The 24,020-nt window shown below is 42.8% G+C and overlaps 1 protein-coding gene and 1 pseudogene across 1 annotated transcript in view; both read left to right on the top strand.

Annotated features, from left to right (window-relative positions):
* WNT3A (Wnt family member 3A) overlaps positions 1-24,020 on the top strand; it is a 74,374-nt gene that overhangs the window by 19,001 nt on the left and 31,353 nt on the right. Inside the window, exon 2 of the mRNA XM_027969327.3 lies at positions 5,696-5,937. Coding sequence (XP_027825128.1) covers positions 5,696-5,937 — 242 coding nt within the window. The remainder of the gene's footprint in view (positions 1-5,695; positions 5,938-24,020) is intronic.
* On the top strand, positions 131-1,229 carry LOC106990652 (ferritin light chain-like; annotated as a pseudogene).

Here is a 24,020-nt window from a genome sequence, read left to right as displayed (position 1 = left end):
GACGCCCCTTGCTCCAGCCTCCAACCACCCTCCAACCTATTTTCCAGTCGCAACCTCCGGAGTCAGCCACTGAGCTGTCCGCGATCACAGGGACCAGCCACCATTTTTTAACTCCTTATTATTATCGACCAATCATGAGCTCCCAGATTCGTCAGAATTATTCTACCAAGGTGGAGGCCGCCGTCAACCGCCTGGTTAACATGCAACTACGGGCCTCCGACACCTACCTCTCTCTGGGCTTCTATTTCGACCGTGAAGATGTGGCCCTGGAGGGTTTGGGTCACTTTTTTTCACCAACTGGCCAAGGAGAAGCGCGAGGGTGCGGAGTGTCTCTTGAAACTGCAAAACCAGCGTGGCGGCCGTGCCCTCTTCCTGGACGTGCAGAAGCCATCTCAAGATGAGTGGGGTTAAACCCAGAACGCTATGGAAGCTGCTCTTCTCCTAGAGAAGAACCTGAATCAAGCCCTGTTGGATCTGCATGGCCTGGCTTCTGCCCATGGAGACCCCCACATCTGTGACTTCCTGGAGAACCACTTCCTAGATGAGGAAGTGAAACCCATCAAGAAGATGGGTGACCACCTGACCAACCTCCACAGGCTGGCTGGTCCCCAGGCTGGGTTGGGCGAGTATCTCTTGGAAAGGCTCACCCTCAAGCATGACCAGGAGCTTCTGGAGACCAGTGGCCATTGAAGAACCCACCTCACATCAGGGCTGCCTGAACCCCCTCTCTGCAGCCACTAGGCAGCTTTTTAACACCCTGGAGCCCTCTGTCAAGCCTTGGACCAAATGGAAACAATAAAGCTTTTTGCAGCAAAAAAAAAAAAAAAAAGTAAAGTAATGCTCAAAATTCTCCAAGCCAGGCTTCAACAGTATGTGAACCGTGAACTTCCAAATATTCAAGCTGGTTTTAGAAAAGGCAGAGGAACCAGAGATCAAATTGCCAACATCTGCTGGATCATCGAAAAAGCAAGAGAGTTCCAGAAAAACATCTATTTCTCCTTTATTGACTATGCCAAAGCCTTTGACTATGTGGATCACCACAAACTGGAAAATTCTCAAAGAAATGGGAATACCAGACCACCTATCTGCCTCTTGAGAAATCAGAGGTCAGGAAGCATCAGTTAGAACTGGACATGGAACAGTAGACTGGTTCCAAATAGGAAAAGGAGAACATCAGGGCTGTATATTGGCACCCTGCTTATTTAATTTATATGCAGAGTACATCATGATAAATGCTGGGCTGGATGAAGCACAAGCTGGAATCAAGATTTCCGGGAGAAATATCAATAACCTCAGACATGCAGATGACACCACCCTTATGGCAGAAAGCAAAGAAGAACTAAAAAGCCTCTTGATGAAAGTGAAAGAGGAGAGTGAAAAAGTTGGCTTAAAGCTCAACATTCAGAAAACTAAGATCATGGCATCTGGTCCCATCACTTCATGGCAAATTGATGGGGAAACACTGGAAACAGTGTCAGACTTTATATTTTTGAGCTCCAAAATCACTGCAGATGGTGACTGCAGCCATGAAATAAAAAGATGCTTACTCCTTGGGAAAAAAGCTATGACCAACCTAGACAGCATATTAAAAAGCAGAGACATTACTTTGTCAACAAAGGTCCATCTAGTCAAGGCTATGGTTTTTCCTGTGGTCATGTAGAGTTGGACTGTGCAAAAAGCTGAGCACCGAAGAATTGATGCTTTTGAACTGTGATGTTGGAGAAGACTCTTGAGAGTCCCTTGGACTGCAAGGAGATCCAACCAGTCCATCCTAAAGGAAATCAGCCCTGAATATTCATTGGAAGGACTGGTGTTTAAGCTGAAACTCCAATACTTTGGCGGCCTGATGTGAAGAACTGACTCATTTGAAAAGACCCTGATGCTGGGAAAGATTGAAGGTAGGAGGAGAAGGGGACGACAGGCATGAGATGGTCGGATGGCATCACTGACTCCATGGACATGAGTTTGAGGAAACTCCAGGAGTTGGTGATGGCCAGGGAGGCCTGGCGTGCTGCAGTCCATGGGGTCGCAGAGTCGGACATGACCGAGCAACTGAACTGAACTGAGCTGTGGCCACAGAGATCCATAGGACAAAGTCCCACGTTGACTGAGAGATGCGTGGAGACAGGGACTGCGCCCAGAGCCTGTTATGGCAGGAGCAGGGGGCTGGCAGAGTGTGAGAAGATGGAGCTGGACAGATCTCACAGGATTGTGCAATGAGGAAGTGTTCTCTCTGGGTCATCCAATGAGGTGTCTCCAGGTGCTGAAGGGCATGGGTTGTGTGCCTCGAGGCAAGGTGGCCTCTGGAGATTTTGGAGACAAAGAGGGAAAGATGTTAGGGTCTGATTTGTATTTCCAGAGGGTAGGTTTGTTTCTCTGAGAGACGGTGATTCCTGTTTCCTCTCATTCTCACCACAGATGGATGGATCTGGGTTAGACTCAGAGTAGGATTTACTGAGAGCATTGTAGTGGAGGTGTGTAGCTTGCTGAGGAACACAGAAACCTCTGTCCCATGTTCTTAGGGGTGCCTAACCCTCCAGGAGAGAGGAGATGCTGAACAAGAGGAACCTTTGGGGGCCCAGCTGAAATATTTACAAAGTCACCCACCAAATAAAGGAAAGGGAAACAGACATTTCCACCTGAATCCCACCAGAGAAACCTACCAGATAAGCAGGGACCGTCTTGCCAGGCTGAGGGGTCAGTCTGGGTCTGGGCATACCACACCAGAAACCCCAGTGGGAGGAGGAGATGGGGCTCTCGGGGAGGAGGAGAGAGCGCTGCGGCTAAAGGCCGGGTGAGCATGGGCAACACCTGTACCGCTCTGTGCCGAGAGAGTGAGCAGATCTCTGGGGACCAAGGAAGAAAGCACAGAGCCACCCCACACCCAGTGGTCCTCCTAGGTCCACAGGGCCTCCGTGCGTTGGTCGTCTCCTACCATCCTAAACATTTTCATGGCCCTTTCTGAGAGACCCTGAAGAGCCTTTGTGATATCTGTGGTTGATGGGAGGCAGGCTTCAACAGACGGCCCCAAAAAGTAGCAGCGGCCACACAGTCATTCACATGGAGCTTCCACCCAGGGGTGAAGGAAGCGTTAAGACATGGGAACCAAGCAGAGCTCTGCCGACAAGAGACCATCACCCCACTACAAACACAGATGCTCCCGCAGGTGACAGAACCATGGGTTATCCATCCGGCTGGGCAGATACAGTGTGTCACTGTTGGACTGGGGAAGCTCTTTCCCTCTGCCCTGGAAAGGGCCAGATGAGTCTTCCTCTGAAATCAAAGGGTAATCAAACCTGTCCACCCTAAAGGAAATCAACCCTGAATATTCATTGGAAGGACTGATGCTGAAGCTGAAGCTCCAGTACTTTGGCCACCTGATGTGAAGAGCTGACTCATTGGAAAAGACCCTGATGCTGGGAAAGATTGAGGGCAGGAGGAGAAGGGAATGACAGAGGATGAGATGGTTGGATGACATCATTGACTCAATGGATATGAGTTTGAGCAAACTCCAGGAGATAGTGAAGGACAAGCAAGCCTGACATGCTTCAGTCCATGGGGTTGCAAAGAGTCGGACACAACTGAGTGGCTGGAAAACAATCACGAATAGTAACATGACCACATTTCAGTCAGTTGTGACACACAAACACGTGTGTGACCAACAGCCCCATCAAACACAGAGCACTTCCTTCACCCTAGACCCTAGTGGTCCAGTAGAACTTTCCACAGTGACCGAAGTGTTCTTATATCTAACCATCCAACATGGCAACCACAGATCCTGTCTAGCTAACGTGACTAAGAAACCACATTTTTCTCTCATTTTTTGTCATTTTGCTTAAATTAAATAGGCACATGTGCTGAGTGGGAACCATTTGGCAAAGCACAGCGTGAGATACATTTTCTCATGCCGCCTTTCAGTCAGGCCAGACCTCCCATGAGAATGAGGAAACTATGCTGATTTCTGTACCTATCCACAGTGTTGCTGGGCCTTGGTCTCCATCAGAGGAATCGCGGTCACCCACACTGTATCAGGTCTCTCTTAAGCTCCCTGCCAGGGAGATCCCTGACCTTTGCACCGGCAGGCCACTCCTCTCTATTTCGATGTAGCATTCCACTGCAAGAGTAAACACTGTCTGTTCATCCACGCTTCTGTGGATGCATCCTTTGGCGGTTTCCAAGTTTTTCTCTGATGATCACAGCCCTGTGAATATTCTTGAGCACATCTTATTGTGTACATAAGCTTTTATATCTGTTGAGTAAATAGCCAAAGGCCTGCTGGAATGGTGGGCATGAGTTCAGCAGTGATTTTCGCCTATATGATTAATTTACCCACTGCTGTGCCCCATCTCTATGTGTGTGCATGCGTGCTAAGTCGCTTCAGTCATGTCTGACTCTTGGTGACCCCGTGGACTGTAGCCCCCCAGGCTGCTCTGTCCATGGGATTCTCCAAGCAAGAATACTGGAGTGGGTTGCCATGCCCTCCTCCAGGGTGCCCCATCTGTAACTCCAATCTAACGGCAGAAAGCAGGGAGGAACTAAAGAGTCTCCTGATGAAGATGAAAGAGGAGAATGAAAAAACTGGCTTGAAAGTCAACATTCAAAAAACGAAGATCATGGCATCCGGTCCCATCAGTTCACGGCATACAGAAGGGGCAAAGTGGAAGCAGTGACAGATTTTCCTTTCTTGGGCTCCAAAATCACTGTGGACGGGGACTGCAGCCATGAAATTGAAAGACACTTGCTCCTTGAAAGGAAAGCTATGACACCTAGACAGCTTATTAAAGAACAAAGACGTCACCTTGTTGAAAATAGTCCATATAGTCAAAGCTATGGTTTTTCCAGTAGTCATGTACAGATGTGAGAGTTGGACCATAAGAAAAGCTGAGCACTGAAGAACTGATGCCTTCAAATTGTGGTGTTGGAGAAGACTCTTTAGAGTCCCTTGGACTGCAAGGAGATCAAACCAATCAATCCTAAAGGAAATCAACCATAAATATTCATTGGAAGGACTGATGCTGAAGCTCCAATACTTTGGCCACCTGATGCAAAGAGCTGACTCACTGGAAAAGACCCTGAGGCTGGGAAAAATTGAGGGTAGGAGTAGAAGAGGCTGGCAGATGATAAGATGGTTGGATAGCATCATTGACTCAATGGACATGAACTTGAGCAATTCCAGAAGACAGTGAAGGACAAGGGAGCCCGCATGCTGCAGTCCCTGAGCTGGACATGACTTAGCTACTGAACAACAACATGCCCTATCTCACACTGCTCTAGAAGTGATTGTCCTCCTGCCAAAGACCCAGCAGCACCTCCTCTGGGCAGCCCCTGTACTGACTCAGCATCACCTGTATCCTTGAGTGCTCTTCTCTGTGTTCCTGAACAGTTTCAGGGTGCTGCTATCTCCACACCATTGGAGTCAGGACCCCTGCAGTTGTGCAGAGAAGCAGGGAAGCCTCCACCATTTCCTTGACTTCTCTTCTGTCAATCCACGTGCACATCACGATGTTTTGTGCTAAGTGTCATGTACAGGATAGGGACAGGCTTCCTCCATGGTAGAAGCACATCTTGCCCAAGGAAAGGGCCTGTGTGCATCCTCCAAAGAAAGTTCACCCGAGGACAGGCCTGACTCCTGCTCCCGGTTCATGGGCCAGAAGGGCACTTACCCTACTAACCAGGCCTCCTTGTCCTCCCCCAGGTCTCTGGCTGTTGGGCCCCAGTACTCATCTTTGGGGACACAGCCCATCCTCTGCGCCAGCATCCCAGGCTTAGTACCCAAGCAGCTGCGTTTCTGCCGGAACTACGTGGAGATCATGCCCAGCGTGGCAGAGGGCATCAAAATCAGCATCCAGGAGTGCCAACACCAGTTCCGGGGCCGCCGTTGGAATTGCACCACTATCAACAACAGCCTGGCCATCTTTGGCCCCGTGCTGGACAAAGGTACAGGTGGTACCCATCATGGCTAGCCAGGCAGAGGCGGCAGCTCAGGGATGTGGGTGCAGCAGGGCTCAAACCAGCTTCCCCCTCAGTGGGAGTGGGCACAAGCCAGTTCATTTCCTTTCTGTCTCTCTTTCTCGCTTGTGCTCAAGCATAGGAACAGCACTTCCAGTATGAGGGCAGTGCTCGTTACTATAGGGATCTCCTATGTGGGTCCTTTCCAATGCTCACCCACTCTGGAGGGTGCTTCTGGAGTTTGGGAAGGGTATAGGATCACACAGAGATTCCTCCTGCTTCCCCTTTTCCAAAAAACAGCTACACAGTTTCACGGGGACAGGATTAACTACTGCAGTTTTCCTGAAAAAGCCAGGACTTCAAGGCAGGTCTTAGAGAGAAAATACAAAAACAAACAGAAAACACAAAAAAGGGTGAGGGTTGGGGATGATAGAGGCACACAGCAGAAGTTATCCAGGGTCCTGGAGCCAGGGAAGAAGAGGAAGATCTGGCAGGCTGGGTGCTGGTTAACTCTTGGTAAAGAGCAAATTTGCACAAGACATAGCAGTTTAAACAATAATGATCATGTGTTGTCGGTCCCAACATCTGCAGACACTGGGAGATGCAGTAGGCAGGGCTGGTCTCTGCTAACGAGAGAGAGAGAGAGACGAGCTGGTCCTCATCTCTCTTACATGCCTGGTGGCCCCTGATGCTTCTGCACATGACCTGGGTTCGCTTAAATGCAGTGGCTGGGCCCTCCAGCAAGTGAGGAAAGAGGGAGGGAGAGAGAAAAAGAGAAAGAGGGAGAGAGGCTTCTTTCACTGAGCATAACGTTTTCAAGATGCATCCACCTGTAGTGTGTTCTGGTACTTTATTCCTTTTTATGGCTGAATTATATTCCATCATACGATGGATCACATTTTATTTATCCATTCATCTGTTGATGGACAATTAGGTTGTTTCAAGCCTTTTATTGTCTGTTGTGAATAATGCTGATATTTCAAGTATCTGAATACCCGTTTTTCAATTCTTCTGGGTATATTCCTAGAAGTAGAATTGCATAGTAATTCTGTGTTTTGAGGAATTACCAAACTCTTTTTCCACAGCAACTGCACCATTTTGCTCTCCCACCAGCAACACAAGAGGGTTCCAGTTTCTCCAGATTATTGCCAATGTTTGTTATTCTCTTTTTTTTTCCTTTAGCCCTCCCAGTGGATCTGAAGTGATGTCTCATTGTAATTGTTATTTGCACATCCCTGATGACTGATGATGTTGAGCATCTTTTCATGGGATTGTTGAACATCTGAATGTCTTCTTTGGAGAAATGTCTATGCAAGTCGTTTGCCCAGTTTTTAATTGGGTTGCTTGTGTTTCTATTGTTGAGTTGTCAGAGTTCTTTATATATCTAACACTCAGAAAGATTATTTTCAAAACATCTTCTCCCTTTATAGATTGTCTTTTCACTTGTATGACAGGGTCCTTTGATGTACAGAAGTTTTAAATTTTGATGACATTCAATTTACCCATTTAGATATCATATCAAAGTAAACATTGCCTAATCTACAGTTATGAAGTTTTACGCTTGTGTTTTCTCCTAAGAGTTTTATAGTTTTACTTCTTACATTTAGGTCTTTGATCTATTTTTAGTAACTTTTTGTATATAGTGAGAAGTAAGGGTCCAGCTTAATTCTTTTGCATGTGGGAAACCAATTATTTCAGCACCATCTGTTCAAAAGACTAGTCTTTCCCCTATTGAATAGTCTTGGCACCCTGGTTAAAAGTCAATTGTCCATGGATGTCTGGGTTTATTTCTGGACTTTCAATTCTGTTCCATTGGTCTATATGTCTACCATTCTTCCAATACAACACTATTTTGATTTCTATAGTTTTATAGTATGCTTTAGAGTTGGGAAGTATAAGTTCTCCGACTTTATTTTTATTTTACAATTGCTTTGGCTTTGATTGTTTTGGCTTTTGGAGACTCCCTTACAATTCCATGTGAATTTTAGGGTTGTTTTTTCATTTCTGCAAAAAAAGATGTTTTGAATTTTGATGGTGATTGCATTGAATCTGTACATTAGTTTGAGAAGTATTGCCATCTTAACATTATTGTCTTCTAATGCATGAACATGGGATTTTTCCATTTATTTAGGTCTTCCTTAATTTTTCAGCAGTGTTTTATAGTTTTCAGTGAACGAGTCTCATGCATCTTTGGTTAATGCGTTCCTAAGTGTTTTATTCTTTTGATGCTATTATAAATGAAATCATTTCATTCATTTCCTTTTCAAATTGTTCACTATGTGTAGAAGTACAATTGACTTTTGTTTGAAACTGTATCCTGCAAATTTGATTAATTTTTCCATTAGCTGTGAGAGTTTGTGTAGATTCTTTAGAATTTTCTATATATGAGATCAAGTCATCTGTGAGTAGAAGTGTTTTTGCTTCTTGCTTTCTAATTTGGATGCCTTTTCTTTCTTTTTCTTGCCTGATTGCTCTGGCTAGCACTTCCAGTACTATGTTGAATATGATCAATGAGAGTGGGCACCCTTGTCTTCTTCCTGATCTTAGAGGGAAAGCTTTTATCTTTCACCATGGAGTATATGATGCTAGCTGTGAATTTTTCATAACTTCCCTTTATCGGGTTAAGGAGATTATCTTCTATTCCTAATCTGTTGAGTGTTTGTATCATGAAAAGGCTACTGGATTACATCAAATGCTCTTTCTGAATCAAATAAGATGATCACATGATTTTGCCTTCATTCTGTTCACATGGCATTTCTTCTAAGGAATTCTTGCATCTGAATTAAATTTGACCTTTCTGTCCATCTTAGTTCACTGATTCCTAACAAGTTGATGTTCACTCTTGCCATCTCCTGTTTGACCACTTCCAATTTGCCTTGACTCATGGACCTAACATTCCAGGTTCCTATGCAATATTATTTACAGCATCGGACTTTACTTTCACCACCAGACACATCCACGCCTAGGGGTCATGTTTGCTTTTGCTCAGCCTCTCCATTCCTCCTGGAGCTGTTTCTCCACTCTCTTCCAGTAGCACATTAGACTCCTACTGACCTGGGCAGTGGGGTCTCATCCTCCAGTGTCATGTCTTTTTGCCTTTTCATACTGTTCAAGGGGTTCTCAAGGCAAGAAAGCTGAAATGGTTTGCCATTCCCTTCTCCAATGGACCACATTTTATCAGAACTCTGTACCATGACCTATCTGTCTTGGGTGGCACAACACGGCCTGATTCATAGTTTCATTGAGTTGCCCGAGGAGGCTGTGGTCCATATGATCATTTTGGTTAGTTTTCTGTGATTGCGGTTTTCATTCTGCCTGCCCTCTGATGAGGGCAAAAGGCAAAAGTCCTATCAGGAAGGGACTTGTGGGGAAAACTGGGTCTTGCTTTGGTGGGTAAGGTGATGCTCATTAAATCTTCAGTGTAATTTCCTGCTGCTGGGTGAGGCTGTGCTCCTTCTCTGTGGTCTGGCCTGAGACAGCCCAGTCCTGGAGGCTGCAGCCTCTATGGTCGGCTCTAGGCTCTATGGTAGGCGTAATGGCAGCCTCTTCCAAGAGGACTTAGGCCAGCACGCTGCACCTCCCAGGACTACTGCTGCCAATGCCCCGATCCTGAGGCCAGCCACTGTCAACTCGCGTCTCTGCTGGAGACTCCCAGACTCTCACAGGCAAGTCTGGCTGAGTCTCTTGTGGGGTCACTGCTCCTTTCTCTTGAGTCCTGGTACACACAAGGTTTTGTCTATGCCCTCCAAGAGTTTGTTTCCCCTGTTCTGTTGAAGTTCTATAATCAAATCCCATTGACCTTCAAATTTCCTGGGAATATTCAGTCCCTTTGCTGAATCCCCAAGTTGGGGAAGTCTGTTGTAGGGCCTGGAGCTTTCATAACAGTGCAAGAACTTCTTTGGTATAATTGTTCTCCAGTTTGTAGATCGCCTACCCATTGGCTCTTTGGTAAGGTTAATGGCGACCTCCTCCGAGAGGATTTATACCACATGCCCTGCCTCCCAGGACTGCTGCTGCCAGTACCCCTGTCCCTGCGACTGGCCACTGCTGACCCATGCTTCCACAGGGGACCCTCAGATGCTAACAGGCAGGTCTGGCTTAGTCTCCTGTGGGATCACTCCTCCTTCCCCTGGGTCCTGGTGCACACAAGGTTTTGTTTGTGCCCTCCAAGAGTCTTTGGCAGGTATGAGGTTTGATTATAAACGTGACTGCCCCCTCCCTACCGTCTTATTGTGGCTTCTCCTTTGTCCTTAGACATGGTGTATCTGTTTTTGGTGGGTTCCAACATCCCCCTGTTGATGGTTGTTCAGCAACTAGTTGCAGTTTTGGTGACCTCTCTGGAAACTGAGTGCACATCCCTCTACTTTTCTCACACAGATATATATGTGTGCAAGATTATATATATGTACACATTAATATACAGTATTTGTTTTTCTCTTTGACTTACTTCACTCTGTATAACAGGCTCTAGGCTCATCATCTCAATTCAGCTGATTCAAATTCATTCCTTTTTATGGCTGAGTAATAGGCCATTGTATAATATGACCACATCCTCTTATGCATTCATCTGTTGATGGCCATCTAGGTTGCTTCCATAACCTAGCTATTGTAAATAGTGCTACAATGAACATTGGGGTACACGTGTCTTTTTCAGTTATGGTTTTCTCAGGGTATATAACCAGTAGTGGGATTGCTGGGTCATATGGTAGTTCTATGTTTAATTTTTTAAGGAAACTCCATACTGTTCTCCATAGTGGCTATACCAATTCTTTTTCCTCCACACTCTCTCCAGCATTTATTACTAATGGACTTTTTGATGATGACAATTCTGACTGGTGTGCGTTGGTACCTCCTTGTAGTTTTGATTTAGTATTGCTCAAATAATTAGTGATATTCAGCATCTTTTCATGTGTCTTTTGGCCATCTATATGTCTTCTTTGGAGAGATGTCTATTTAGGTTTTCCACTCATTTTTTGATTGGATTTTTTTGTTTTTTGATGTTGAGCTCCATGAGCTGTTTGTATATTTTGGAGATATTATTTGTATATATTTGTATGTAGCTAATATTTATATATATGAATTTATTTGTATATATTAATTTCCCTTTCAGCTCTATTTGTATATATTAATTCTTTGTCTGTTGCTTAATTTGCAAATATTTTCACCCATTCTACTGGAGTTTCCCTGGTGGCTCAGATGATAAAGAATCTGCTTGCAATGCAGGAGGATTTCCCTGATAGCTCAGTTGGTGAAGAATCCACCTGCAATGCAGAAGACTCCAGTTTGATTCCTGGGTCAGGAAGATCCACTGGAGAAGGGATAGGCTACCCACTCCAGTATTCCTGGGCTTCCCTTGTGGCTCAGCTGGTAAAGAATCCACCTGCAATGCAGGAGACCTGGGTTCAATCGGTGGGTTGGGAAGATCCCCTGGAGAAGGGAAAGGCTACTCACTCCAGTATTCTGGCATAGAGAATTCCATGGACTCTATAGTCCATGGGGTTGCAAAGAGTCAGACGTGACTGCAATGCAGGAGAGTCAGGTTCGACCCCTGGGTTTGGAAGATCCCCTGTAGAAGAAAATGGCAACCCCTCCAGTATTCTTGCCTGGAAAATCCCATGGATAGAGGAGTCTGGTGGGCTACAGTCCATGGGGTCACAAAGAGTTGAATATGACTGAGCAACTAACACTTTTCCTTTACCCATTCTGAGGGTTGTCTTTTCATTTTGTCCATGGTTTCCTTTCCTGTGCAAAACTTTTTAAGTTTAATTAGGCCCCATTTGTTTATTTTTCTTTTTACATTTTCATTACTCAAGAAGGTGCAAGAACTTCTTTGCAAAAAAAGATCTTGCTGTGATTTATGTCAAAGAGTGTTTTTTCTATGTTTTCCTCTGAGTTATATAGTGTCTGGACTTACATTTAGGTCTTTAATCTGTTTAAAGTTTACTTTTGTGTGTGATGTTAGGGAGTATTCTAACTTCATTATTTTACATGTGGCTGTCTAGATTTCCCAGCACCACTTACTGAAGAGGCTATCTTTTCTCCATTGTATATTTTTGCCTCCTTTGTCATAGATTTGGTGACCATAGGTGCGTGGGTTAACTTATAGGCTTTCTATCCTGTATCATGGATCTATTTCTCTGTTTTTGTACCAGTACCATACTGTCTTGATTACTGTAGCTTTGCAGTATAGTTTGAAGTTGGGAAGCCTGAATCCTCTAGCTCCATTTTTCTTTCTCAAGATTACTTTGGTTCTTTGGGGTGTTTTCATACAGATTGTAAAAATTTTCGTTCTAATTCTGTGAAGAATGCCATTGGTAATTTAATAGGAATTCCATGGAATCTGTAGTTTGCTTTAGGCAATATACTCATTTTCATTATATTGATTCTTTCAATCCAAGAATATCATATTTCCCTCCATCTGTCTGTGTCCTCCTTGATTTTCATCAGTGTTTTATAGTTTTCTGAATACAGGTCTTTTGCCTTATTAGGTTGGTTTATTCCTAGGTATTTTATTATTTTTTTTATGATGGTAAGTGTGATTGTTTCCTTAATTTCCCTTTCTGCTCTTTTGTTATTAGTGTGTAGGAATGCAGGAGATTTCTGTGCCTTAATTTTGTATCCTACAACTTTGCCAAATTCGCTATGTTCAGTAGTTTCCTGGTGGCATCTTGGGATTTTCTGCATATATAGTATCATGTCATCTGCAAACAATGACAGTTTTGCTTCTTCTTTTCCAGCTTGGATTCCTTTTATTTCTTTTTCATCTCTAATATCCATGGCAAGGACTTCCAAAACAATGTTGATGAGAATGGACATCCTTGTCTTGTTCCTGATACTACGGGAAATGCTTTCAGTTTTTCACCATTGAAAATGATGTTTGTTATATATTGCCTTTATTATGTTGAGGTTCCCTCTATGCTCATTTTCTGGAGAGTATCACAGATGGTTGTTGAATTTTGTCAAAAGCTTTCTCTGCGTCTATTGAGATGATCATATGGCTTTTATTCTTTAATTTGTTAATATGGTCCATCACTGCATAAACTGTCACACTGATTGACTTGTGTACATTGAAAGATTTGTGTATATTTCTGGGATAAATCCCACTTGATCATGGCTTATAATCCTTTTAATGTATTATTGGATGTGGTTAGCTAGTATTGTTTTTAAGCAATTCCCAATGATTTTAAATCAATTTATTTGTAAAAACAGAAAAAGGAAAGAAATAAATAAAACCAGCAACAGTAGTACAGTCGATACAGTTGCTACGGCATTAATAACTTATAAAAGACATAGTAGCTACATAAGTGGAAAAGGAAATGGCAACCCACTCCAGTGCTCTTGCCTGGAGAATCCCAGGGACGGGGGAGCCTGATGGGCTGCCGTCTATGGGGTCTCACAGAGTCGGACACGACTGAAGCGACTTAGCAGCAGCAGCAGCAGCAGCTAGATAAGTGTGTGTGTTCACTTGCTAAGTTATGTCCAGCTCTGTGACCACATGGACTGCGGCAGCCAGACTTCCTTGTCCTTCACTGTCTCCCGGAGTTTACTCAGATTCATGTCCATTGAGTCAGTGATGCTATCTAACCATTTTGCCCTCTGCCACCCTCTTCTCCTTTTGCCTACAGTCTTTCCCAGCATCAGGGTCTTTTCCAATAGAACAGTACTTCACATCAGGTGGCCAAAGTATTGGAACTTCAGCTTCAGCATCAGTCCTTCCAATGACTATTCAGAGTTGATTTCTTTTGGAATTGACTGGTTTGATCTCCTTGCAGTCCAAGGGACTCTCAAGAGTCTTCTCCAGCACCAAAATTTGAAAGTATCAATTCTTCAGTGCTCAGCCTTCTTTTTGGAGAAAGAGATGGCAACCCACTCCAGTGTTCTTATCTGGAGAATCCCATGAAAAGAAGAGCCTGATTGGCTACAGACTATGTGGTTGCAAAGAGTCAGCCAGGACTCAGCAGCTAGGCAACAACAACAGCCTTCTTTATGGTCCAACTCTCACATCCATACCTGACTACTGGAAAAACCATAGCTTTTACTGTACGAACCTTTGTCAGCAAAGTGATGTCTCTGCTTTTTAATACTCTGTCTAGGTTTGTCACAGCTTTTCCCTCCCAGGAGCAAACGTCTTTTATTATCACAGCTACAGTCACCATCCACAGTGATTTTGAAGCCCAGTGAAATATAATATGTCACTGCTTCCACTTTTTCCTCTTCTATATGCCGTGAAGTGATGGGACCGGATGCCACGATCTTAGTTTTTTGAATGTTGAATTTTAATCTGGCCTTTTCACTCTCCTATTGCACCTTCATCAAGATGCTCTTTAGTTCCTCTTCACTCTCTGCCATTACAGTGGTATTATCTTTATATCTGAGGTTGCTGATATTTCTCCTGGAAATATTGATTCCAGCTTGAGTTATCCAGGCTGGCCTTTCCCATGATGTACCCTACATATACATTAAATAAGCAGGATGACAATATACAGCCTTGGTGTACTCCTTTACCATTTTGAATCAGTCTGTTTTTCTATGTCTGCTTCTACCTGTTGCTTCTTGACCTGCATACAGGTTTTTTAGGAGATAGGTAAGGTGGTCTGGTATTCCCATCTCTTTAAGAATTTTCCACAGTTTATTGTGAACCACACAATCAAGGCTTTAGTGTACTCAATAAAGCATAAGTAGATGTTTTTCTGAAATTCCCTTGCTTTCTCTATGATCCAAGAAATATTGGCAATTTAATCTCAGGTTCCTTTGCCTTTTCTAAATCCAGCTTATACATCTGGAAGTTCTCAGTTCATGTACTGCTGAAGCCTAGCTTGAAGAATTTTGAACATAACCTTTCTAGCATGTGAAATGAGCACAGTTGTAAGGTAGTTTGAACATTATTTGGTTCTGCACATGGACATCACCAGATAGTCAATACCAAAATTAGGCTAATTATATTCTTTACAGATAAAGACAGAAAAGCTCTATACAGTCCTCAAACGGAAGACCTGGAGCTCATTGCAGCTCAGATCATCAGTCTCTTATTGCAAAATTCAGGCTTGAACTGAAGAAAATAGAAAAACCATTCAGGTTTGACCTAAATTAAATCCCTTATGATTGTACCATCAGTTCAGTTCAGTTCAGTCGCTCAGTTGTGTCCGACTCTTTGTGACCCCATGAACAGCAGCATGCCAGACCTCCCTGTCCATCACCAACTCCCGGAGTTCACTCAGACTCATGTGAATTGAGTCGGTGATGCCATCCAGCCATCTCATCCTCGGTCGTCCCCTTCTCCTCCTGCCCCCAATCCCTCCCAGCATCAGGGTCTTTTCCAATGAGTCAACTCTTCGCATGAGGTGGCCAAAGTACTGGAGTTTCAGCCTCAGCATCATTCCTTCCAATGAACACCCAGGACTGGTCTCCTTTAGGTTGGACTGGTTGGATCTCCTTGCAGTCCAAGGGACTCTCAAGAGTCTTCTCCAACACCACAGTTCAAAAGCATCAATTCTTCGGTGCTCAGCTTTCTTCACATCCAACTCTCACATCCATACATGGCCACCGGAAAAACCATAGCCTTGACTAGATGGACCTTTGTTGGCAAAGTAATATCTCTGCTTTTTAATATGCTATCTAGGTTGGTCATAACTTTTCTTCCAAGGAGTAAGCATCTTTTAATTTCATGGCTGCAGTCACCATCTGCAGTGATTTTGGAGCCCAAAAATATAAAGTCTGACACTGTTTCCACTGTTTCCCCATCTTTTTCCCATGAAGTGATGGGACCGGATGCCATGATCTTCGTTTCTGAGTGTTGAGCTTTAAGCCAACTTTTTCACTCTCCTCTTTCACTTTCATCAAGAGGCTTTTCAGTTCCTCTTCACTTTCTGCCATAAGGATGGTGTCATCTGCATATCTGAGGTTATTGATATTTCTCCCGCCAGTCTTGATACCAGCTTGTGCTTCCTCCAGCTCAGCATTTCTCATGATGTACTCTGCATATAAATTAAATAAGCAGGGTGACAATATACAGCCTTGTCGTCTTCTTCCTATTTGGAACCAGTCTGTTGTTCCATGTCCAGTTCTAACTGTTGCTTCCTGACCTGCATACAGATTTCTCAAGAGGCAGGTCACGTGGTCTGGTATTCCCATCTCTTTCAGAATTTTCCACAGTTTATTGTGATCCACACAGTCAAAGGCTTTGGCATAGTCAATAACGCAGATGTTGATGTTTTTCTGGAACTCTCTTGCTTTTTTGATGATCCAGCAGATATTGGCAATTTGATCTCTGGTTCCTCTGCCTTTTCTAAAACCAGCTTGAACATCTGGAACTTCACGGTTCACGTATTGCTGAAGCCTGGCTTGCCGAATTTTGAGCATTTCTTTACTAGCATGTGAGATGAGTGCAATTGTGCGGTAGTTTGAGCATTCTTTGGCATTGCCTTTCTTTGGGATTGGAATGAAAACTGACCTTTTCCAGTCCTGTGGCCACTGCTGAGTTTTCTACATTTGCTGGCATATTGAGTGCAGTGCTTTCACAGCATCATCTTTCAGGATTTGAAACAGCTCAACTGGAATTCCATCACCTCCACTAGCTTTGTTCGTAGTGATGCTTTCTAAGGCCCACTTGACTTTACATTCCAGGATGTCTGGCTCTAGATTAGTGAACACACCATCATGATTATCTGTGTTGTGAAGATCTTTTGTGTACAGTTCTTCTGTGTATTCTTGCCACCTCTTCTTAATATCTTCTGCTTCTGTTAGGTCCATACCATTTCTGTCCTTTATGGAGCCCATCTTTACATGAAATGTTCCCTTGATATCTCTAATTTTCTTGAAGAGATCTCTAGTCTTCCCCATTCTGTTGTTTTCCACTATTTTCTTGCATTGATCGCTGAGGATTATACCATAGAGGTGACCAATAGATTCAAAGGTTTAGATCTGGTCGACAGAGTGCCTGAAGAACTATGGACAGAGATTTGTAACACTGTACAGGAGGCAGGGACCAAAACCATCTGAAAGAAAAAGAAATGCAAGAAGGCAAAGTGGTTGTCTGAGGAGGCCGTACAAATAGCTGAGAAACAAAGAGAAGCAAAAGTCAAGGGAGAAAGGAAAAGATACCCAACTGAATGCAGACTTCCAGAGAATAGCAAGGAGAGATAAGAAGACCTCCATAAGTGAACAATGCAAAGAAAGAGGAAAACAATAGAATGGCAAAGACTAGAAATCTCTTTAAGAGAATTGGAGATATCAAGGGAAAATTTCATGCAAAGATGGGCACGATAATGGACAGAAATGGTAAAGACCTAATACAAGAAGAGATTAAGAAGAGGTGGCAAGAGTTTTGTTGTTTTTGTTCAGTCTCTCAGCCATGTCCAACTCTTTGCAACCCCATGAACTGCAGCACTCCAGGCTTCCCTGTCCTTCACTATCTTCTGGAGTAGGCTCAAAATCATGTCCACTGAGTCCATGATACCATCCAACCGGCTCATCCTCTGTCGTCCCCTTCTCCTCCTGCCTTCAATCTTTCCCAGCATCAGACTCTATTCTAATGAGTCAGCTCTTCCCATCAGGTGGCCTAAGTATTAGAAGTTCAGTTTTAGCATTAGCTCAAAAGCGTCAATTCTTCAGCGCTCAGCCTTCTTTATAGTCCAACCCTCACATCCATACGTGACTACTGGAAAAACCATAGCTTTGACTATACAGACCTTTGCTGTCAAAGTGATGTCTGCTTTTTAATATGCTGTCTAGTTTGGTCATAGCTTTTCTTCCGAGAAGCAAGAATCTTAATTTCAAGGCTGCAGCCACTGTCTGCAGTGATTTTGGAGCCCAAGAAAATAAAGTCTGTCACTGTTTCCATCATTTCCCCATCTATTTCCCATGAAGTGATGGGACTGGATGCCATGATCTTAGTTTTTTGAATGTTGAATTTTAAGCCAGCTTTTTCACTCCCCTCTTTCACCTTCATCAAGAGGCTCTTTAGTTCTTCTTTGCTTTCTGCCATAAGGGTGGTGTCATCTGCATATCTGAGGTTGTTGATATTTCTCCCAGCAATCTTGATTCCAGCTTGTGGTTCATCCAGCCTGGCATTTTGTGTGATGTACTCTGCATGCAAGTTAAATAAGCAGGGTAACAATATACAGCCTTGACGTACTCCTTTCCCAATTGGAATCAGTCTGTTGCTCCTTGACCAGTTCTAACTGTTGCTTCTTGACCTGCATATAGATTTCTCAAGAGGCAGGTAAAGTGTCTGGTATTCCCATCTCTTTCAGAATTTTCCAGTTTGTTGTGATCCACACAGTCAAAGGCTTTAGTGTAGTCAATGAAGCAGAAGTTGATGTGTTTCTGGAACTCTCTTGCTTTTTTTATGATCCAGCAGATGTTGACAATTTGATCTCTGGTTCCTCTGCCTTTTCTAAATCCAGCTTGAACATCTGGAAGCTCTCAGTTCACATACTGTTGAAGCCTAGCTTGGAGAATTTTGAGCATCACTTTGCTAGCATGTGAGATGGGTGCAATTGTGCAGTAGTTTGAACATTCTTTGGGATTATAATGAAAACTGATATTTTCCAGTCCTGTGCCCACTGCTGAGTTTTCCAAATTTGCTGGCATATTGAGTGCAGCACTTTCACAGCATCATGTTTTAGGATTTGAAACAGTTCAGCTGGAATTCCATCACCTCCACTATCTTTGTTTGTACTGATGCTTCCTAAGGCTCACTTGATTTCACACTCCAGGATGTCTGGCTCTAGATGAGTGATCATACCATCGTAGTTATTTGGGTCAATAAGATCTCTTTTGTTCTTCTGTGAATTCTTGCCGCCTCTTCTTAGTATCTTCTGCTTCTGTTAGGTGCATACTGCTTCTGTCCTTTATTGTGCTCATCTTTGCATAAAATGTTCCTTTGGTATCTCTAACTTTCTTGAAGAGATCTCTAGTCTTTGCCATTCTATTGTTTTCCTCTATTTCTTTGCATTCATCACTAAGGAAGGCTTTCTTATCTCTCCTTGCTATTCTTTGGAACTCTGCATTCAGATGAGTATATCTTTCCTTTTCTCCTTTGCCTTTTACTTGTTTTCTCAGGTATTCATAAGTCCTCCTCAGACAACCGTTTTGGCCTTTTGCATTTCTTTTTCTTGTGGATGGTTTTGATTACCACCTCCTATACAATGTCATGAACTTCCATCCATAGTTCTTCAGGCATTCTGTCTACCAGATCGAATCCCTTGAATCTATTTGTCACTTCTACTGTATAATCGTAAGGGATTTGATTATAGGTCATACTTGAATGGGCTAGTGGTTTTCCCTACTTTCTTCAGTTTAAGTCTGAATTTTGCAATAAGGAGTTCATGATCTGAGCCACACTCACCTCCCAGTCTTGTTTTGCTGACTGTATAGAGCTTCTCCATCTTCAGCTGCAAAGAATATAATCAATCTGATTTTGGTATTGACCATCAGGTGTTTTCCATGTGTAGAGTCATCCTTTGTGTTGTTGGAAGAGGTGAGAATACATTGAAGAAATATACAAAAAAGTTTTTTTCTTACTGACTAGGATAACCACAATGGGGTGGTCACTCACCTAGAGCCAGACATCCTGGAGTCCTAAGTCAAGTGGGCCTTAGGAAGCATAACTACAAACAAAGATAGTGGAGGCGATGGAATTCCAGCTGAACTATTTCAAATCCTAAAAGATGATGTTGTTAAAGTGCTGCACTCAATGTGCCAGCAAATTTGGAAAACTCAGCATTGACCTCAGGCCTGAAAAATATCACTTTCCATTCCAATCCCAGAGAAGGGCAATGCCAAAGAATTTTCAAACTACAGTACATTACATAAAATGATTCTAATAATAGTTAAACAGGAAGCAATGAGCTTTTCTCAGTATTGCTGTGAAAGCAGGCAGTTTGGAATTTAAAAGTAATTGTTGACTCAAATAGTTAATGTTTATCTGTTCCCTTAACTTCCATAGTTTCTCAGGGAAGGCCAATTTTAAAAGGTATTTTCCTTTTCATTATAAATACCTCAAGCAGGAAAAAGTAAAAACAATTTAAAAATGTAGTTCCTCATTCCTGGCATAGTGATTTGGTATTTCTATATATTTCAAAATGATCCTTACAGGAAGTCTAGTTACCATCTGTCAGCACACAAAGATATTACATAGCTTTTGACTGTATATATTCCCCACTCTGTGTATTTCTTACCTGTGACCCACTTACTCTGCAACTGGAAGTTCATACATCTTGATCTCCTTCACCCATTCTTTCCTCAGCATTTTCTCTAACCAGTAGTAAGAAAGAATTGAATGTGATCTGAGCCAGCCTTCATAATGTTGGCTAGTATTTTGTTGAGGAATGTTTGCGTCTATGTTCATCAGTGATATTGATCTGTAATTTTCTTATTTTGTGAGATATCTTTGTCTGATTTTGGTATCAGGATGACGATGGTGGCCTCATACAACAAATTTGGGAGTGTTCCTCCCTCTGCAATTTTTTGAAAGACTTTGAGAAGGTACAGTGTTAGCTGTTCTCTAAATGTTTGATAGGATTTGCCTGTGAAGCCATCTGGTCGTGGACTTTTATTTGTTAGAGGATTTTACATTACGGTTTCAATTTCACTACATGTGATTGGTCTGCTAATATTTTCTAAGGCTTCCTGGTTCAGTCTTGGAAGGTGGTACCTTTCTAGAATTTATCCATTTCTTTCAGGTTGTCCAATTTGTTGGCATATAGTTGCTTCTAGTAGTCTCTTATGATCCTTTGTATTTCTATGGTGTCAGTTGTGATTTCTGCTTTTTCATTATTAATTTTATTGATGTGTGTCCTCTCCCTTTTTCTCTTGAGGAATCAGTCTGGCTAAAGATTTATCAATTTTGTTTATCTTCTCAAAGAACCAATTTCTGCTTTTATTTATCATTGTTATTGTTTTCTTCACTTCCATTTCATTTATTTCTAATCTGATCTTAATGATTTTTTCTCCTCCTACTGGCTTTGGATTTTCTTTGTTCTTCCTCTGGTTGCTTTTGGTGTTATATTGTTTATTTGTGATTTCTCTTGCTTCTTGAGGCATGAATGAATAGATATGAACTTCCCTCTTAGAAGTTGCTGTGTCCCATAGGTTTGGGGTCATCATCTTTTTATTGTCATTTGTTTCTATGTCATTTTAAATTTTCTATTCAATTTCTTCAGTGATCTCTTAGTTATTTAGCAGTGCACTCTTTAGCCTCCATGTGTTTGTGGGTTTTTACAGTTTTGTCTTTTTTTCCCCTGTAATTGATTTCTAATCTCATAGTGTTGTGGTCAGAAAAGATGCTTAGTACAATTTCAATTTTCTTAAATGTGCTGAGGCTTGATTTGTGACTCAAGATGTGGTCTATCCTGGAGAATATTCCATGTGCACTTGAGAAGAAAGTGTATTCTGCTGCTTTCAGGTAGAATGTCCTATAAATATCAATTAAATCTATCTAGTCTATTGTGTCATTTAAGGCTTGTGTTTCCTTATTTATTTTCTGCCTGGATGATCTGTCCTTTGGTGTAAATGGGATGTTAAAATCCCCTACTATTATTGGGTCACCGTCAACTTCCCCTTGTATGTCTGTTAGCATTTGTCTTATGCATTGAGGTGTTCCTATGTTGGGTGCATAAATATTTGTAACTGTTTTATCTTCTTGTATTGATCCCTTAATCATTATGTAGTCTCCTTCCTTGTCTCCTACAATAGGTTTTAGATGATTTCACTCCTCTCTTTCTTTCTGACTGCGCTGGGTTTTTGTTGCTGTGCAGGTCTTCCTCTCGTTGTGGTGAGCAGGGGCTAAACTTCCTTGCAGTGTGCAGGCTGCTCATTGCTGTGGCTTCTCCCGTTGCAGACCTCAGGCTCCGGGGCACGCAGGCTTCAGCAGTTGTGGAGCGTGGGCTCAGCTGTTGCAGTTCCCGGGCTCTAGAGCACAGGCTCAATCGTTGGGGTGCATGGGCTGAGTTGCTCTGTGGTATGTGGCATCCTCCCAGACCAGAGATCAAACCCATATCTCCTGCACTGACAGCGGGACTCAGGCGCTGAGCCACTGAGGAAGCCCAGGAGTTTTTAAAGTCTATTTTGTCTGATACGAGTATTGCTTTCTTTTGATTTCCATTTGCATGGAATATTTTTTCCAACCCTTCTCTTTCATTCTGTATGTGTCCCTAGGTCTGAAGTGGGTCTCTTGTAGGCAGCATATACATGGGACTTGTTTTTCTATTCACTCAGCTAGTCTGTGTCTTTTGGTTGCAGCATTTAATCCACTTACATTTAAAGTAATTGTTGATATGTATGTTCCTATTACCATTTTCTTAATTGATTTGGGTTTGTTTTTGTGAGTCTTTTTCTTCGCTTATGTTTCCTGCCTTGAGAAATTCCCTTGGCTTTTGTTTCAAGGCTGGTTTGATGGTACTGAATTCTGTTAGTCTTTGCTTGTCTGGCTCAGATGTCAAAGTGTCTGCCTGCAATGGGGGAGACCTGGGTTTGATCCCTGGGTTGGGAAGATCTCCTGGAGAAGGAAATGGTAACCCACTCCAGTACTCTTGCCTGGAGAATCCCACGGATGAAGGAGCCTGGTGGGCCCCAGTCCGTGGGGTGGCAAAGAGTCGAACACAACTGAGCAACTTCACTTTCACTTTCACAGCTTTTGATTTCCCCGTCAAATTCAGATGAGATTCTTTCTAGGTAGAGTAGTCTTGGTTGTAGATTTTCCCCTTTCATCACTTTAAATAAATCCTACCACGTCCTTCTGGCCTGCAGAGTTTCTGCTGAAAATCAGCTGATAGCCTTATGGGGATTCACTTGTATGTGATTTTTTGCTTTTCACTTGCTTTTAATACTTTTTCTTTGTATTTAATTTTTATTAGTTTGATTAACGTGTGTCTTGGCATGTTTCTCATTGGGTTTATACTGTATGGGATTCTCTGCACGTCACGTCCTTGGGTGGCTATCCCTTTCCCATATTAGGCAAGTTTTTTACTATAATTCCTTCAAACATTTTCTCAGACCTCTTTCTCTGCTTCTTCAAGGACCCCCTATAATTTGAATGTTTGTGAGTTTAATACTGTCCTCAATTCTTTTCTTTCTTTTGTAGTTATTCTCCTTGGCATTCTCTCTCCCAGCTAACTTACTATTCCTTCTCACTGTTACTCCGCTGTTGATTCCTCGTAGAATATTTTTTACTTCAGTTGTTGCGTTGTTCATCACCGTTTGTTTATTCTTTAGTTCTTCTGGGTCATCATTAAATGGCTCTTGCGTTTTCTCCATTCTGTTTTCAAGATTTTGGAATATCTTTGCTATCATTTCTCTAAATTCTTTTTCAGATAGAGTGTCTATTTCCTCTTCATTTATTTGATCTTGTAGATTTTGACCCTGGTCCTTCACCTGAAAGATATCTTTTTGTTTTCTCAATTTTTGTTTTAATTGACAGGTGGGACTGTTCCTGTTTTACTAGTTGTTTAGAACTAGAGGTTTCCAGCAGTGGAGTGTATAGGCAGTTGAGTAGAGCCAGGTCCTGGTGTTGATATGTGGACCTTTGGGAGACCTCAATCCAATTAATATTCCCTGAGGCCTGACAGTCTTTGTTAGTCCAGTGATTCTGACTCGTTGCTCCAATCACAGGAGCTCAGGCCTGATCTCCAGCCCATGAACTGAGATCCCACAAGCCACAGAGTATGGCGAAAGGGAAAAAAAAAAGAAGCAAAGCAATAACAAAGAATAAAAAATAAAATAAATCTAGAAAACTAACAGATGTTTTAGAAAAAATAAGAATATATGTGAAACAACGACTGGAAGGTAAAACAGATCTCCAATCGCAAAGAACAGAAGAAGAAGAGAAAGGCAGAAGCCTTGGTTGGAGGGGCGGGGCTTAGGCAGAACAGGGCTTAGGCTGGGGTGGGGTCTAAGCTCAAGACCCACACCTCTGGAAAAGGCCCTGGGTGGAGGTACAGGGGGGTGTCCAGGCTTCAGTTCAGTTCAGTTCAATTGCTCCGTCGTGTCTGACTCTTTGCGACCCCATGAATCGCAGCATGCCAGGCCTCCCTGTCCATCACCAACTCCTGGAGTTCACTCAAACTCATGTC

The sequence above is a fragment of the Ovis aries genome, chromosome 5 (genome assembly GCF_016772045.2).
Source record: "Ovis aries strain OAR_USU_Benz2616 breed Rambouillet chromosome 5, ARS-UI_Ramb_v3.0, whole genome shotgun sequence".
NCBI classification, from domain to species: domain Eukaryota; kingdom Metazoa; phylum Chordata; class Mammalia; order Artiodactyla; family Bovidae; genus Ovis; species Ovis aries.
This window is presented reverse-complemented; position numbering and strand designations above follow the sequence as displayed.